Source organism: Aythya ferina (genome assembly GCF_964211825.1).
Source record: "Aythya ferina genome assembly, chromosome: 2".
NCBI lineage: Eukaryota > Metazoa > Chordata > Aves > Anseriformes > Anatidae > Aythya > Aythya ferina.
Genome location: NC_140297.1, coordinates 10,546,468 through 10,564,335, shown reverse-complemented (window position 1 = coordinate 10,564,335; position 17,868 = coordinate 10,546,468). Strand labels below are relative to the sequence as shown.

General features: G+C 39.1%; 1 protein-coding gene across 3 annotated transcripts in view; it reads left to right on the top strand.

The window, feature by feature from the left end:
- Positions 1 to 17,868, top strand: part of ESYT2 (extended synaptotagmin 2) — an 80,569-nt gene that overhangs the window by 11,206 nt on the left and 51,495 nt on the right. For all 3 annotated transcript variants that reach the window (XM_084510023.1, XM_084510021.1, XM_084510022.1), the window contains exons 2-3: positions 15,713 to 15,754; positions 16,632 to 16,766. In XM_084510023.1, coding sequence (XP_084366149.1) covers positions 15,713 to 15,754; positions 16,632 to 16,766 — 177 coding nt within the window. The remainder of the gene's footprint in view (positions 1 to 15,712; positions 15,755 to 16,631; positions 16,767 to 17,868) is intronic.

The window sequence follows — 17,868 nt, the reverse complement described above, 5'->3', positions numbered from 1 at the left end:
CTATTTGCTCGTGGTAGTCTTCACCCCAGTTTATCTTTTAGGGAAAATATTTGAGCTTTGGAATGTGTCTTTTTTCCCCCTCCTCTTTGTAGGGTGTGTTAGGTATGAGCACTGTGGTGATGTGAACGTGCTTCAATTGTCCGTGCTGCTTTGATAACATCACTCTTCTTACTTCTGTCTTGATCATTTAAGGCTTTATTGTGATAATTAGCTCCCTGCTAGATTTGGCTATGCATAAAGCATTTTAAAGAGCTGTGCATAGTAAGTGTTTGTGTTATTTTTGGTCTTACAGACGTATGGTAATTGAAAACTTCTGCCAACAGTTGTGTTTTTCCAGTTCCTTTGTGTTAGGTTGAACTTGTCTGCGAATTTTTTTCCAGTACGTGTCCTACCTTTTACGAGTTCTCCAAAGTGTATTTGTGAATAACAAAATGTTACCAAGCTGTTCACTTGGTTACTTTGATGTACTGAAAACCTCCCCAATGAATTATTTTTCTTTTCTAGTTCGTTAGAGCAATCCATAGAACCATGGATTTGTTTTGGAAAATAGCGTTTTGTTTGCTTGTTTACAAATCATTTTCTCATATAAGAACAAAAACCTCAATTAACAACCTTAATTTTAATGTATGAGAGATGAAAAACTACAAAAACATTATTTTAAAGCAGGGATTCAGGATTTCCCTTCCAGCACACGTGTGTTGTTTTTTGTGTACCTGCTTCCTATGTACTGAGCTTTCTGGTTTTGTGGCGCTGCTGGAAGGGAAGTCTGTACTAGTAACACCACAACAGTGCTTCTGACAAAACTGTCACTGGAAGTGGAGATACCTGAAAGTAGGTATCTTTATTTATTTTTTTTGTTTCCCATTTCTTCCTAGGGCTTTTTATGTTAAGTCTGGGGAGAGCCTGCACATATCATTCCGTTATGCAGAACTGGGGAGGGATTGTAGTGGGCAGTGAGTGGCTATAGGACCTGCTGGACAATTTTTAAAGATTTACCCTGGAAATGGGTAATAGGAAACCTGTTATGCGATACCAAGGAGCAGTGGTTGTTCTTCCTTGAAGACATCCAGACTTTCATCTTCATTTCAAGTGAATCTGGTATTTGAGATGTAGAATATTTGGCAGCTTTTTTCTTCCGGTAAGAAGTGGAGGCGTTTCTGCTTGAAGTGAAGCTCTCCTGAAGGGATGGAGATGATGGTAGCTTTTCCTTGAAGTTGCTCTAAAGCACTTACCCTTGACTGTAATGACATTGATTCACATCTGTGTCCTCACAGTGCAAACAAGAAAACTGTAGAACATCACTTCAACTTTGACTCCTTGAAAAGCAATAGAAATGTATCCACTTGCCAGAGAGAGATTATTCCTTATTCCTAAAATTAATGGGTTTTAAGTTCTTGACAAATCACTTTGGAATTTCTTCTCTGAAGTTCTGGTTCTTGATTCCAACAGAGAACACGAGATCCAAGATTAGATGTAACCTGGGAGAAGCTAGAAGGTTGCTTACTTCTTTGCTTGAGGCTTTCATTGCTTGGGGCAATGATCTTCCTTTTTTGTCAGTCTGTCGTTTTGTGGGTTTTGCTGTTCCAGTCTCTTCCAACATTTGAAGTGATGAACTCCAGCTCCGCTTTCCGCTGCTGTGATTGTTTGCATTCCCGTCTGTCCTACTATAGCAAACACAATGTCTAAGGAAGACGGTTATGCTGCAATGTCCCGCTCAGTAAGAGAAATGGAAAAAATCTCTGAGTTGGGGTAGCTCAGATCAGGTAACGACATAGGATTTGGCATGTCACTATTTTAACAGAAAGTAACTGTATTGAGATTCTGAGGACAAAAAAGAACATTGAGAATGAGACATGGAAATACATATCTCAAAGATGGTGTTAATTTTTTCCACTGTCCTTTGCAAGACACTTGATTGAGGACTTCTACATAGGCAAACAAATCTTAACAATGTAGTTAAGAGGAAAAAAAAATCAACTTAGTTGAAACAAAAATCATCTGTAGGTGAATGGTAAGCTGGCTGACTATTTGATGTCCTAATAATTTTTCAAATATATTGATCAGAGTCTGGGCTGTATTGGATGCAACAAATCATATCTGGCAACTGGAATGGTGCATTTTGATTGAGCATCCCTTTTAGAGTGAAAAGAAATAAAATATTTGCTTTTTTTTTTTTTTTTGGCTACTCGGAAAAGTCTATCAAATTCTTCAAGATAACTTTTTTAAGTTGAAATGGTATAGCTGCAAATTAACTACTATTTATGCAGATATCTGAAAGTAACTGTGGTATTTTACTCGGGGTTTGAAGCTGTTTTAACTGTCATCGCTGCATTCTAAATTCAAGTGGTATCTTGTGCAAGAAAGCTATTACATGCGATTAAGAGCTGGATACAGCCCATAGACTGCTGAAAATGCCTATTAATCATATGGGGCTGGGATTCAGGCCTAAACCAACACAATCAGCAGTAAAAGCTGTAAAAAAATCAATTGCTGATTAGTACAAATAATGACGTTTGCTATTGCAGACTGAAATGTAGGTTCATCCTGCTGAATTTGGGCACCAAATTTGAGAGGTGCAAGCCTTTTTCTGCCATCTGTCTTCAGTCAGTGGGAAGGAGTGAGTTGAATTTTTTGCACAAGGTCCCTTTTCTCTGTATAATGAGAATCTCTGTAAAACAAAAATGTAGAGTAACAAGGTTGAAAGTCCATTGCTACTTTTTACCTGCCTAAAATTAGGAAAGAGTGCTGTGGGCCACAGCTGTTAGATTTTAATTAACATATAAAGTAAATATTCTACAACAGAACTTAAAAAAAAAAAAAAAAAAAAAAAAAAAAAGATTAGTATGGTACAGAAGCAAGCCTCTGTTGTAAATCTGCTCAGAGTTTAGGAGATAAGAATGGCTGGGCTGCAGATAGATACTACTCCCTGCACGTGCACAAACATAACCTCCTTCAAGAAAAGTCCAGATTAAGGAATGTTCTGCTTAGGGGCAATCCAATTAAGTGCTGTAGTTATTCTGTCACTGTCATGTGCATGATTCCCTGAAGCTAGATTTTAGCGAACTGTTGGACTAGGTGGTTGATTCTTGTCAGCTCAGACTGTTGTCTTTAACTGATAGAAATTTCTTCCCACTCATAGAACTGATATTCACTTTGGTTTTAGGCCTAGGACATTTGGTTTCCATTCAGAACTAGAATTTGCTTAACCGAAATTTAGACATAAATCAGTATTCATTTGAGATTTTCTTTATGATCAATACAGGCATCTCCAGAGGACTCTATCTGCCTCTGGGGGAAGTGTTTCAAGATGCCAGGTGTGTATCTCCAGAGGTCCTTCTCTCTGTTAATGATAAAGCAGGTGTAGGTTGACTAGATTTCTGTTGGACGTGTAAAAGATAGAAATCTTAAAAATTAGCGCAGAATAAATCATCCTAGTGATCACCAATATTTGAATCTTTAAAATTGGAAACCTTTGATATTGCTGTGAGCTGGACTTAGGAGAAAAGTTGCCGAGAGGTAAAAGGAGTCTTCCTGGCGTGGAGCTGCGACCAGGATCTAGTGGGCGCGATCTGATTACCCCATTGCAGCCATACAACGTGCAAACATCCAAGGTGGGACCACAGATAGAGATCAAAATGCAGAAATGGAGAAGTGTCAGTTAGAAGTGACTCAGTCTTTAAAAATCCCATTGTGTGCCTCATGTTATGATTCAATTGCAGGCGTTGTGCTTACAAAGTGACTTACTGCTGCTGTCACCAAGTAAAGCAGTAGTAGTTTATGTTGACCACTTTTACTGCCAAACTGTGAAGCAGAAGAATACAGACTGTTTGTAGTGGTAGAGCTTAGGATAAAAGGATATTCAAGAGATCCCTAAATGCTTGGGTTATCTGAAGGATTGATGTTAATCAGCAGTATGAGGGAAGAGATAACAGCTCTGTGCTGCGTTCATATAAGGAAAAATGTATCCAACTTTTTTTTTCCCTCCACTCTCTTGCTCCCTCTCCCTGCTGTCTGAACACCCAACAACTCCAGCAGTCTAATGCTGGAATGTCCCCTCTCTATGTCCAAGACAACACTAAATCTTAGTCATTCCCCTGCTTGGTACCCAGGGTTTGTTTGGAGGGCAGGAACTGCCTTTAGACCAGTGCTGGTTACCTGGGGTATACCCGCAGCTGTAAGCACTTGCTGTGCAGGAGCCGTGGCTGTGTGTACAGAAACAACTTTCTGTGGTTCACGTCACTGCTCATGCTTGATTGGGCCTGGTACCTGGAAGTAAACCAGTGTTGTTCTTGAAAATCTTGGCTGTATACTCAAGAGGGCAGTTATTTCACAGTTTAAAGTTCCACTGAAGGGCTGGTTCTGTAACTGCTTCAGTAAATCTACAGCCAATTCTCTCCAAAAATGGACGTCTTACTCTCTAAATACATGCAAATAAAATAAGCATCATGAATTTATATTAAAACTAGAGAAATGAAAATGAAGTATCCTTCAAGAAATACATTTCTAAATGTTAAGCTTCCTGAACAGGAGGAGGCAGATTCTTTAGTGTTTTTTTTTGTTTGTTTGTTTTTGTTTGTTTTTTCATTTTTAATATTTTTTTTTTTTTTAGTATTGCTTTAAAAATAGCCGGGCTTAGAAAGAACACTTGCATTATTATTTATTTTTTTTAGATTTTTGTGATTACTTTCTTCCCCTGTTTTTGTGATGGAGGAATTCATAACAGAGGCTGAAGAATGTTTTGGCAGAGAGTGTTGCAAGACAACTGTTGTGAGAGATGGCATTGCTGCTGGTTTGCAGCCATGAGAGAGAGCATCTGTATCCACGGGAAGCTGGAATCTCAGGGGATGTTATCTGGAACCAAGGCCCGCGGGAATTTAGTAGGGTAAAGCATTGCCAGCTGACAACCAGGCTTTTTACTTTATTTAGTCATTTATATTTTTGTGTTTTCTACTGATACCTTAACAGATGTCATCATCTTGGAATCTACTTGCAAATAATTTAAAAAAAAAAAAAAAAAAAAGAAGTCAAATGTTGATTTTTAAACTCCAGATTTCCTACCCATAGCAATATTTTGTTCTCCTTGGTTTTGTTGACTTGTAAAGACTTGCAGGGAAGGTCAAGTGACTGGAGAAATGCTGCTGTGTACACAAGTCAAAGGATCAATGGGACATTCGAATACTTAGGAGTGTTTTAACTATAATATTGCAACATGCTGTAGTGCCTTGGAGAAAAGGTACTGCGTGCCCATTGGTGTCCATGTACTAGAAGGGCTTGGTCAGCTGTTTGGTAAGTGACAGACTGAAAGCAAGCTTTGCCCTCCTGCTTATTCTGTGTGTGGTCTGGAATAGCAGCTCTTAGAAGGCTTAAATCCTGTTTATTTCAAATTGTACTTCAATGAAAATTGAGTTCGGTGTCAAAGTTAACAAACTTAAGTCTCAGTGCTGGCTGTCAGTCTGTTTTTGTCTATTTTTAATATATTTATTTGTCATAGACACAGTCTCCCCATTCCATGCCCATGCCTTGTTCCCACCTGCAGAAGGATTCTTCCCGCAGCAGTTTTTGCAGTGTAGAATTTGCAGAATTCCTAGAATTTGTATGAGCTGGGTGGCTTCCTTCCTTTGAGCCAGTATTTTACCTATTTTCCTAATGCCACAATAATGAAATTTAGTTGCATTTAGATCTGAAAACCCTACTGCTTCTGACCTTCCCACACTATCTTTCTGTTGGATGCTGTGTGACTGACTATGGGTCTTGTGGCAGATGTGCAGCTTGGTGGGTGTAAATGTGCTGATGCCACATGCACTGGTTCAATGTGCAAAACCAGTGTGCTGCTTTTCACCAGTGGATGTGTTTTTCAGTGGTTTCACCTAGAGCCAAAACAGTAAGGCTGGTGTATGAGGATAACAGTTAATCATCTGGGTGGCAGGCTGGGTTTTGGCTCCACCATGCAGCTCAGACACACAATGTCACACACCTGAGCTTAGAAACTTGGTCTGGCAGGGCATGCTTCAGTCTTTCCTTAGCAACCCAAGCTACCCAAACCACACCGAGGCTGTTGTTCCTGCTCTGTGCTGAGCAATGGCAGCAAACCCCATGGTGTTGGGGTGGGGTTTATAACCAGAAATAGCACAGTGATGCCTGCGATTGCACTGAGTTGGAATTCAATGGTCAGAGCGTCTTCCAGTTGCGTATTTCATCGGTTTCCTGTTTTCAGCACGGTCCTGCCACGAGGGTTACTCAGCCCCTGCAGAATCTGTGAGTATATTCAGGGAGGGGTAGCATCACAGTGCTGCTTTTGTTCCTTTCCCTTGAACATCAGTTGTGGTCGCTGGGTGAGCTGGGCCTTTGATCTCACCTGGTGCAGGAGTCCTTATGTTAAGTGGTGCCAGGGAAGCGTGGGATGTGTTTTGGGTGTCTTTTTCTAAGAAATAGCAGTGTGTTGTGCTGAAATACAGTCTGCTGGGGTGGGAGGTTGGGGACACAACACAAAATAGGGAGAACTGATGTTAGAAATTGTAGTGCATCTGCTTTTAGGTAATCTGATAGGAAAACGGTTGAGCTTTCTATAAGAACCAGTACAGAAATATGCAAATAACACTTCCTTTCTGTGTCTGCGACTTTCTAAAGAAATTTGCTTGGACTTCCGAATGTTTCAGAACTTGTTTGGGCAAGCTTTTTGCCCTTTCTGGATCAAATGGTAGTGTTACCAGTGAGCATGTTGTAACTGATTTGTGGAGTGGGTGGTGTACTTAAAGCAATGAAGGAAAGAAATGAACACAGACAGCAAAGAGCCCGCTAAGTGTCAGAGGGCTCTGGTGGGTGGCTGATGAAGTGCTTGAACCCAAGAGCAAGAAAGATACACGTGTCCATGTAAGCTGGCAATGCCACGCCTGGTGCTGTCAAGTTATCTCAGGTTTTCCTCCCTGCTAATTTTTATTGCTATGTTAACTGAGACCCAAATAATGTGTTCACGTTGTTATAATGTTCTGCTTTCTGTCACTTCCTTAGTATAGCTTGAGAGTTTATCACGGAGTATTTGCAGGTTCAACAACGCTGCCACACATCGTCTATAAAGTAAAAGGCATACGGACAGATTTTATGTTGTATGCTTGTAGTGGTGCACGTAGAAATGATACAGGGGGATTTCAAAATGTCCATTATACTTTGAATGATTTTTATGTTTAAAAAATATGCTTTAGTACAAAGAATAAACTGGCTAGATGTACTGGATGAAGTACAGGATGTACGATGTTGCACACTTTTGCTTCTGTTATGAGTCAGTCAAAACATGAGTTTGCATTTATACTTTTTTTTTTCTAGTTTAAAAACTGAATAATGAGCACATTCTACAGACTTGTTTGACTTCTCAGGATGCAGGTTAACCCAGCTTGGATTTGCATGCTCTGATACTCTTTTTTTAGCTTGAATACTGCACAAAAAATTGAAGTTCTCCCTTTTGCTCATTTGTTTGTTGCAAGCCCAGGTTCGCAGTTTGCTCATCCCCAAACCAGTAACATTGAAGTGGTCGATATTTGTCTGAGTTCACTTAGTTTTGTTTTTTTTTTTGAGGTTTCATGCCAAGATGTGCACATTGAGTCAAGAAGATAATTGTACTCTTCAGTAATTAGCAGCTGGTAAGCCAGTTAAATAACAGGAAAGGAAATTGAATTTCCATGCCAAGGAGGGCACTGAGTCTTGCAGAAGATGGTCAGTAATTCTTGAACACTTTTTTCTGAAAATTGTTGTCCATATTAATCTGCACAGAAGGCCTGCACGGTCTCGTTAGAGATCAGCTGTATAATTTACCAAGTGTTAACAGGGTAAGTTCTCCCTAGCGAGGAACCTTAAGTGTAATGAGTCAGAGCTCCTGACTGCAGGGGTTAGTTAGGAAGGTGGGTGGTGTGTCAGTGAAGTAAGACAAAATTTTCACTGCTTTAGTCTGTTAAGAGTGGTTGGCAATTTGGTGCAGAGCCCAGCGCTTCTTTTCGTAGCTGTAGACAACTCAAAGGACATGAAGTTGTGCTGCCACATTGGTTGTATAAGGCAGTTTGAAAGCTAATATTTAACAATCCGGAGAGGAAAACTTTTCTTCTGTTGCTCATTAAGGCAGCAAAACGATCTGGTATGCAGCAGGATCCTTGGGAACGTGTCTGGATTCCCAAGGGAACTGAAAAGGCATTTGTCATGTAGGCTTAGACATACAAAAGATGTTCCTGAAATGTGACAAGTTGAAAAGAAGGTGTTAATACCTTTATAAAACTTACAAAGCCCGAAAGCTAAAATTTCAAGGTAATTAAGCTTGCTAGGGAAAGGAGGAAGAGGAGTGAAATGACATCTAACAGGATAAAGTAGGCAACATGTCAAGATGTAGGACTGTGCAGCGCTTCAGGTAGCAGAATTCAACAAGAGTCCTTACAGCTGCTGTTCATGCTGCACCCTTCTCAGCCTCACCATTTAAAACCTGGGTTTCTGCTGCCAGCAGTGATTGCAAAGCTTGTGGGAATCCAGAGATGTGCTAACGGGGGCTGTCATGCAATGCCCTGCCCTGTAACTACTGCTTACACCAGATGTCTGTAACCTGGTGTGACAGCAAGGCTTGGAGTGTAAATCCAGCTTTTGGTGGTTTTGTTCGTGTGGAGGGTCGTGCTGTTCAGTTCTTCACTTATTTAACTGTGCTTGTCCTGGACTGTCATTGGACATTGGCATTTAAAATCTAACTTAGAGTGGTGAATGTTCCATGCAGGTGAGATGGGCAAAGGGCACTGTGTTTTCCTAGCAGCTGAGATCAAGCTCTGGCCTTCTGACCACTTAAGCAGTGAAAGTCACAGCTCTAAACGTGGCTAGGAAGTGATCAAAATGGCAAACCCTAGAGCTGGTGTCGCCTCCCTTTATTAAGAAGTGCTCAATGTCGCTTCTGTACCAAGTGGTAGTTTCCAAGAACAGTAAGTGTTTTGTTTCAACCACTAGATGATGGATGCCTTGAACTGTTCTTGTTATGAATTTTCCACTCCCCCTAAACTTGGGGATTGATTTTGGTGAGTCCTTGTTCTTGATGGTTTGTGACCAAAGGGTGTGATGGGAGAGTTGGCTCTTGGCAGGTCTGCAGGCCAGGTGTCAAGGGGGTGAACACACGGGGTCTGTTAGGTCTCTGTGCATATTGTACCTAACCAGGCTTCTAGCCCATGCTTTGCGACTGTATCCAGTGATTTCCTGAGTGCTTTTAAATTGAAATCCCTTTACATGAAGTATAATGGAATTTTTATTATTAGATTAGACTTTTAAAATGAAAATAAAAAGCCTTGCCATCTAACTATGAGAAGTATAACTTAATTTTCCCAGTCTGTTTTTATTCTGATGGTTTTTGTTCATTTGGCTGGTTTTTGGCCTTCCTGGCCCAGTCCAAATAGATCACTGCAAACTTAGGATCCTTTTTGAGCTGAAAGTAGAAAAGAACTTTGAATACAACAATAGTGAAAAGTGATACGAGGTCCTCTGAAATTACAATGGGAATGAAACAGTTAGCTGGTGGTCTTCATCTTGATATTGAAGTCTGATTTCTGGTACCTGGTACTATCTGCTGGCACTAGAAGATGCTTCTGAAATGAGGCTGCAGTAGATCAGTCGGTGCTGGAGGACTGACGGCTCAAAGCTTTCTATCTATAAAGAGGTGCACTGCAACTGGGGATGAACAGGCGGAGGGAAGCTGCGTGGCTCCTCTGGCAGCAGCAGTCTGCTCTGTGGGTAGGGTGGGTTTTGCACGCAGATATGACAGAAACCCATGCTGTTTGAAAGGAAATTGTGTAAAAAGGAGCGGCACAGCAAGGGTATAGCATTTGCTTTGTGTGTTCTGGAAGCTACTGAGGCTGAGTTTTTAGGCTGAACGGCGTTCCTCCACTTGGGCTTGCAGAGGCTGAGTGTTAGGCTAGAAGTAGGATTTCCCAGTTTCCTTGCTAGCAGACTACTGTTCTGTCATTTTTCCAGAGCAGCTGCTTAGAATGCTTATCCCGGAGGATTTTATTATGGCAAGCTGCTGCTAAATAGGAGGGCTCTGGGTAACTTTGTCTTGCAGCACGCTCGCTCCATCTCTTTGTACTCGAATGCAAAAATAGCAGCACTTAAGCAAATTTTATTTAGTTTTCGTGCTGGTGAGTCAAATTGATGAAAAGTTATGTAGTTCTCAACAAGCCTCGCTGCCATTATGAGTGAAGCATGTTTAACAGATGCTGAAGTGAGAGGTATGCGTGGTGAAAATTGAACTTGGGCTTTGTGCTGCCTCAGCGTCCTTCAGTTCTCAATTGTATGACCGGCTTCTGGGCGACCATATCAGTTGTATCAGGGCACCAGAGCTTTTCTTTGCAAATAACAGCATCGTTTTGAGTTTTTGAAGACAGTGTTTGCCATTGCAGCTTGGTGGAACATCCAGATAGCAAAGAGCTGCAGGATTGTCAGCTTTCTGAGTGTGATTCCCAGTGCCTTCAGAAATGAGAGGGGCTGGGCTGGGGAAACAGGACGGTGTTCTCAATTAGTCAGATGTGCATAATTGGTATTTTTTTAATATTGAAACAAACTGGAATCCTTGTACTGCTTAAATGAGAAGATTGTATGCTTTTGTAATCACTGAGGAAAAAAGAATTTACATACCGGTACTTTGTGCATTTAAAGACATTAAGTATTTTCAATTTAATTCTAGCACAGCAGAAAGTTTGGGTGTATGACCCCTCTCTATAGTTTGGGCCTTAGTGAAATTCAGCAGTGTGTGTATAGGTGACTGTGCTGCAGCCTCTTGCAGCATTTCAGGAAGACTTGTTTTATGCCACAAAACCAGCCTATACACTGCTAATCATTTTCCTTGTTTTCCAGATATAATACGCAGAAATAAATGTCAGAAAGTTTCCATTAGGAACTATCAGGATATTTATCCCGTCTCTGTGAGCTACTGTTCCATTCAATCTTAAATGGGCCAACATTAGGACTTTCTTTAGACATTAAGAAGAAGAGGAGAGGAGCAAAGGTGACAGGAGGCTGCAGTGCAATGCAACTTTCTTACACCATTTAAGGAGTTTCAGTTCCAATACTTGAGGGATATCACTTTTGTTATAGTAGCTTTCCTATGTTACTATTTAAATCCAAAGGTGTCGAAAATCTGTTTCAGCCTTTCTACTAGAGCCAACCTTTTTTGTGTGTAATTGTCGTGTTGTTGAAAGGATTACTTCTTCACCTTGGTGCTCGCATGGACTCTGAGGCAGACAGCCCGTGGGACAGGGAACAACACAGCAGGCATTGCGCTGGAAAGCTTGTGCTGAGCAGAGTTCTGTAGCTTGTCGTGGCAGCTCCTAGGACTTGCTGAACTGACAGCGGCAGCTCACGTGGGATGACGATGTTTGTGCCGGTACAACGTCGTAGGAACATTTGATGTGATACCAAGTATGTGTGTCTAATCCCGCTCTCATCTCATAGGTGCAGAGCTGACTCAAAGGGCATGTAATTCTTTTTTTTTTTTTTTTTAAAGGTTTATTTTGTTTTCCAACATGTTGTCCAAGCATTTCAATGGCTCACATTCCAGTTTATAAATAAATACAATCCTTAACCTTGCTTGGCATTGTGACTGCTTCTTCCATTTAGATAAGTTTCCATTTTTCTAATATTTCCACTTTACTTTCAGGTTTTTACAGTGCTCAGAGAGTCGTAGCAATCGATCCTAGGGCCCTTCCCCCACTCCTTTAGATTTTCAGATGTTTGAGTTTTGGGTACAGGCAATTACTGTCAAAACCTGTGCTGCTTACTTTACATAGGTTTTAGTTCTAGGATGTGGTTAGTCTCACTGATTTACATAGGCCTTTGTAATTAGAGTTCTGAGGAGTACCCTGTGGGCTGTGACAGTGTATATGACAGAACTGATTTCCTATATTCAGCCGGCTTCTGGATCTCCCAGATGTTTCTGTTGAAAGCCTTTCCGTATGCAACACACGCCCAACGATTCTCAATAAAGTTGTTTCAAGGGTCCTTGCCTAATTCCCATACTGACAGCTTACAGCATTTATAATACTGAATATGAATTTTGCTGTGCAAAGGCTAGTAATTTTGATATATTTAAGACTGCAAACACAGAATCCATGCCAAAGCATGCTGAACAGCAACAAACTGTGATTGCCAGAAAGTAATGGAAACAGCAGTTGTTTGTTAATTTAGTCAGCAAGTGCCTGTGGTTAATTGCAGTGCTTTCAAGAACCCTAATTATTAACTATTTCAGATTCTTTCAGGAATACTGAATCCAGCAGTTCTGCAACAGTGGATGTTTAGTGAGTTTTTTTTTCCTTGTAATTCAGAAGATAAGGGAGCTGCAGCATTTCTGGGGTTGAAAAAGATAAAATTTCTAGAATAACAGTGGAGGTGAATTACTGGGAAGAGAAAATGGAGATGGACAGTGTCAGAGGAGGCAGACCCGGCTGCTCTGCCTTCCAGCTCACCCTCATTTTACTTTAAATTTACTTAGAATTACTTTACTTCTCATTGGAAAAGAGTGGTTGTCCCCAGTCTATGTTTGAGGAGCAGTATTTTCACGTATTTTGAGCAGTATTTTCATTTCAGAGTAGAAGACTATATTATATGTTATACTTTTAATTCTCTCGGTGCTGGGATTCCTTTTTTTTTTGATTCTTCTACCAAATTTCTCCAGTCAATTTGAGTTGAAAGTGCAATGAGCTTAGACAAACTAATCTGACAGTTATAATTCAAAGGTTCAGATAATTTTGGTATTTTTTCCATGCCATTTAGCTTTAGGCTAAGTATAAGTAACTGCTTATGCTGTACTTTCAGGAGGTGATTTAAAGCAGCAAAGTTGCACTTCTGTTCTGAGCATCCTTCAGGATGCTCTCCCTCCACTGATGATGCATGAAGGGCCTATGAAGACTAGGTGGGATACCTTTTAAGTTTTAATGTTTAATCTGGACAGCCATGCTTTTGATACAGAAGGGTTTTTGTTTGCAGTTTAACTTTCCAAAGTAAGCAGAAGGGATGGGTATCTCATTGGAGAGACTTTATTTTTTTAAGTAACTGGAAAGCTGTTCAAGAATACTTAGTTATATCGTAACTATATCAAGGATCTTGGTTATGTCGTGTGACCAGATAATAAAACTAGATGTGACTGGTCAAGTGTCTTTTGGATCTTCAGCTGGAGCAATAAATAATTAAGTTCTGGAAGGAACCAGACATAAATGAAATAATGTGGCCTCAGACAGGCATCTTTTAAACGTAGCTAATACAACACATTATTTTTACTGGAGTCTAAATTTCTACCTGTAATCCTTGAGGTAAAATAAAAGGAGGGAAAAAAATAGCTACAATATCATAGGATAGCTTTTTTTTAAAAAACAAACAAAAAAAAAACAATTCTGAATTGCTTTTATTGCTTTTTTTTTTTTTCCTACGTTGCTGTAATATGCTGTTCATGAAAAAAATGATTGGTTTATGTTGATATTCTCTTGCTTAGAACTAGGAATTATATCTAAGGCATCAAAATTATTCTTTGTGCTTTAAAACTCAGTTTGTTACCCTTTAACTTGTGCAACTGTAGGAGTAAACTGGGTATATGTAGTCCTAACCTAAGCAGTAGGAGCACAATGGGTGTTGCATGCTAAAGGACAAGTAACTATTAATATGTCAAAAATTAAGAGTTGAGCCTTGTTAAGGTGTAACAAAGCCTGTAACGTAGATAAAGAAAATTCCAAAATAATAAATTTTGTGTCAGTGGCCTCTTGGTTCTTTCCAAAACTGTTATTTTGTGTAATTCAGGACAGAAAGGGAAGGGTGCTTGGTGGGTACAAGAGGGAGATGCTGCTGCCTCTGTCAGTGCATTCAGGTGCGTTGAGTGTCAGCTGTGTGCATAGCATCCTTCGTGTGGCCTGTGCTTTAACCTTAAATCTGGGCAGCAAATTGGAATGAATTACATGTGGGGGTCCAACATCATGCTTCAGAGGTGAGTAATTACTGCAAATTAGCACATTTGCTGTCTGCAGATTCAGCAGGCAAATGTTTTAGGAAAGAGACCAAAATGTTGCTTATTAACAGTAGGGCTGGCGTAGTGTTGGTTCTTTTTTGTCCTTTGACTTTTTGACCACTGGAAGCAACTCGAGAATCCTGGGAGACAAAAGTTGGGCATAAGCTTCATTCAGCTGTAATTTCATGTACATATGGTAACCAAGTCATTGAAAATGTGAAAATGTAAAGTACTTTTCTAAGAAAGCAAGAAACATCCTCTAAATACAGACTTCTGACATCCTACTCACCATAATTTTCTAGGAATTTAAATAAAAAGAAGTGATAATACGGTTCTGAAACCACTCAATTTTTAATAATTATTTGTTTTTTTGTTATCACTAAGGGATAGAATTTCTCATAAAAATAAATCCTGCTGGTGAGGATTGTTGCAGTCAGAAGCAGATGCTGTTGATCATTCTTGTGCCACTTGTAGTGGGTTTGGTAGATCTGTGAGACACTTGTAAAAAGTTGTTTAGAGAAATAACTGACAATATTGATTCAGGGTCTAATCCTCCAGCAGAGCTAAAACGCGTGTGGTTAGTAGAAATTAAGGAGTGCTCTGAAGATACCTTGAGCATACTCAAGAATATGGTGGCGCTCATCATTAATGCAAGAATTCAATAAAAATCTAACTCAAATTATTAAGGGGGCTTGCTTTCAAATTCTGGTACTTTAAACTTTAGTTTAAGAAGTGTGTATCTAACTTACTGTTCTCATTTGAGATGTGTATGTAATAAAAATAACCAGTAGGCATTGCTGTTAAAACCAGTAGTACAGTCTGCTGTGCTATGAAGAGATGAAGACTTTGCAGATCAGTTAAGCAGAGACATTACTTCACAAAAGTTGCTAGATGTAGGTCATATTTTTTTCGTGTGCTCAGAGGCTTTTTGTGCTTCACAAGTGTGATCTGCATCCTGTCATTGAAGCTGTTCACAGCTTAAAAAAAAAAAAGTATAGGTCTGCTTCAGCTGAACTACTTCAATTCTTTACCTGTCTTTTGTATGTGGAGTATGTAAGGCTACTAACCATGCTTTCCTTCTGTGTCTAGAAAGCTGCAGTTGTTTTTCCAGCTTTTAATTGGCATTTTCCTGTTGTGATGGGTGCTTTCATCCACTATATATCTCTTTCTCTTTTTCTCTCGCTGACTTCTGCAGTTGCTTAAAAAAATAAATTATTGAAAATGGAGGGCTGTTGGTAGAACTTCCATCCGTATACCTGAGCTTCAGCTTCACTGAATAAATATTTCTAACTATAATTTATTGATACTGCAAAAGATCTGGAACAAATGGAAGAAGTGCAGTCAAAAATTTTGCAGTCATGTATGTCATGTTAGAAACCCTTGAAACATGAGAGGTAAATTTTGTTGACATCTTGGATTAGCTGTGTCAGTTAAGCTTATTTTTTTAAGTTTGTTTCTAGTGTTAAAGCAATACATTATTCCAGATGTCACTATTAAATATATTCTTGGACTTGCACTTATGTAGTTCAAAAATGAGTTCATATTTTATTTCCTTGAATTCTAATATTCTTGTCAAGAACGCTGAGTACTTAATGTGTTGTTTGCTTGTATATACCGCTCATGGAAATCAATAAACTTTTCTGTATTATAAATGACTGGACATGATTAACTAAAACATGTTTTGTATTTGTATTAATTTTTCATTTTTTTCTTTAGGTCCATTTTCCAGATACAGAGAGAGCAGAATGGCTCAACAAGGTAAGGGTAGTAATTAGCACTGTGTCCACAAAAAAAAACCAAAACACAACACATAGTGGAGGAGATAGGAGGATAGGAGGATCTGAGTTAAAATAAATAAATAAATAGTGGGGAAGAATCTGAGAACAGGATTGTTTTAACTTTCTATGCTCTGTGTACATTTGAAGTTTCTACTTGTTGATTCAGTCAGCCATGAGAAGTAATCTATCATGATTCTATTTTCATGATGTTGAGATTGCGTGTGATTTTTGGACAATGACTTTAGATGACATTAAAATAATGACAGCTATAATTGCATGGAAGTCATACCAGCTGTAAACACAGTTTTTTATATTCTCTTTGTCTGGGATGCTTTCCAGTTACTGTAGGTTCCTGACCTAGAATCTAAAAATAAACCAATTTTGCAGTTTTGATTTGTAACTGTAATAATAGAGGGTACAGATCTATGTAGCTTGGATATTTTAAAATACTTTTCATTCAAAGAACAAAGGAGAACAAGTTAGAAAATAGCAAATAATGCAAATAGACGTAACCCTCATCACCCTTCTTTCTAGTGTTCAGCATGTGCAGACTGCATTGAATTAATGTGATAAAAGACAAGACTTCTCAATAATACGTTCTTTCCTATTCCTGTGGTTGGCTTGTGCAGGTGTGTAAAACACACAATAATTGAGATAAGTCCAGATAGCTTTCTTGTATGTTAAGTATATGTAAATGTATGTAAAAAGTTAGCACTTCTTATGTCTGTAATGAACTGTCTAGAGATCTGGTGTGTTCAAAACATTTCTTAACATCAGCCTTTAAAAATATTTTTGATTATGTTTGAAGTTATGTTCAATGTAGTTTTCCTTTTTTTTTTTTTTTTTTGTTTCCTTAGACTGTAAAACAGATGTGGCCTTTTATCTGCCAATTTATTGAGAAGCTCTTCCGGGAGACCATAGAACCAGCAGTAAGAGGAGCAAACAACCACCTCAGCACCTTTAGTTTTACAAAGATTGATATTGGTCATCAGGTTAGTTTCTGCTGAAGTTTAAGAGGCTCTACTTTATGTACCATTTTCATGTATCTAGTTTAAATCTACACAAAACCACTTCTCGATGACACTTGGTGGTAAGCCTGATTCTGGTTTCTGTTGTAACGTTAAAATAAAAATGTGTTAGGCTTTTTTTTTTTTTTTTTTTTAAACACTGTTTGGGGTTCTTTTCCCTGCTGTGTCTTCCGTAGAAATCTGCTGGAGAATAAGAGGGAAGACTCAAAGTAAAGTAATTCCTAGTCATGTGAAGAGCACATAGCAATGTGATTTTAATACTGTTCATTAAGTGTTCATTAAGCAGGAAACACTATCCTTTTCTTATCAGAAGATCCAAGTGCAGTTACCTTGTCTTTTAACAAATTCGCTTTTCAGCATGTGATGTATGGAGTCCAGTCACAAGGCTGCTGGCTCAGCTTTTTCCAGGGCTGCATGTAAGAATTTCAGGGAAAAGATAGGTGTGTTCACCTGCTGTTCATTCCCATGAAAGAAAGGGTCATGGTATATAACTCTCACATGCCTGTAGAAGAGCCTGTTTGACCAGTCCAAGCTAAGAATAAGTTCACGTTATTTGCAATAGGTTGGGCGGTACTTATTCTTACTTCTGTGAACCAAAATTTTACTTTTTGAGTTTATTTTTTTAAAAAAGGTGCACGAAGTACTTCACTTTTTTTTTTTTTGTGGAGATTATGGACTATTTTCCATCCATTCTGACCAAATTCCCCCTAAGGAGTAGTTGTTTAGTTGCACAGGGAGGTGACAGATTGCTTTGTCTGAGTGTCAGATGTGCTCTAGTATAGAGAAATCAGATGTGTGGTGACTGGGGGGGAAGGGAGGAGCATAGAAGCTTGATAACAAATCTTTGGTAAATCTTGAAATCTAGCAGTCTAAACCCAGTCTAATTGCCAGGAGGGTTGTGATTGAGTGGATGCTTTTGATTGTTTAGAGCTGAACTGAGAGAGTTGCTTCTTTAATAATGCTTAATGCCTTTTAATAATGCTTATAGTAAATGTCTAACTTGTTTTCCTTTGGACATGAATATTTGTTTATTCGCCTTTATTTCTAATATAAGAGTTTGATATGA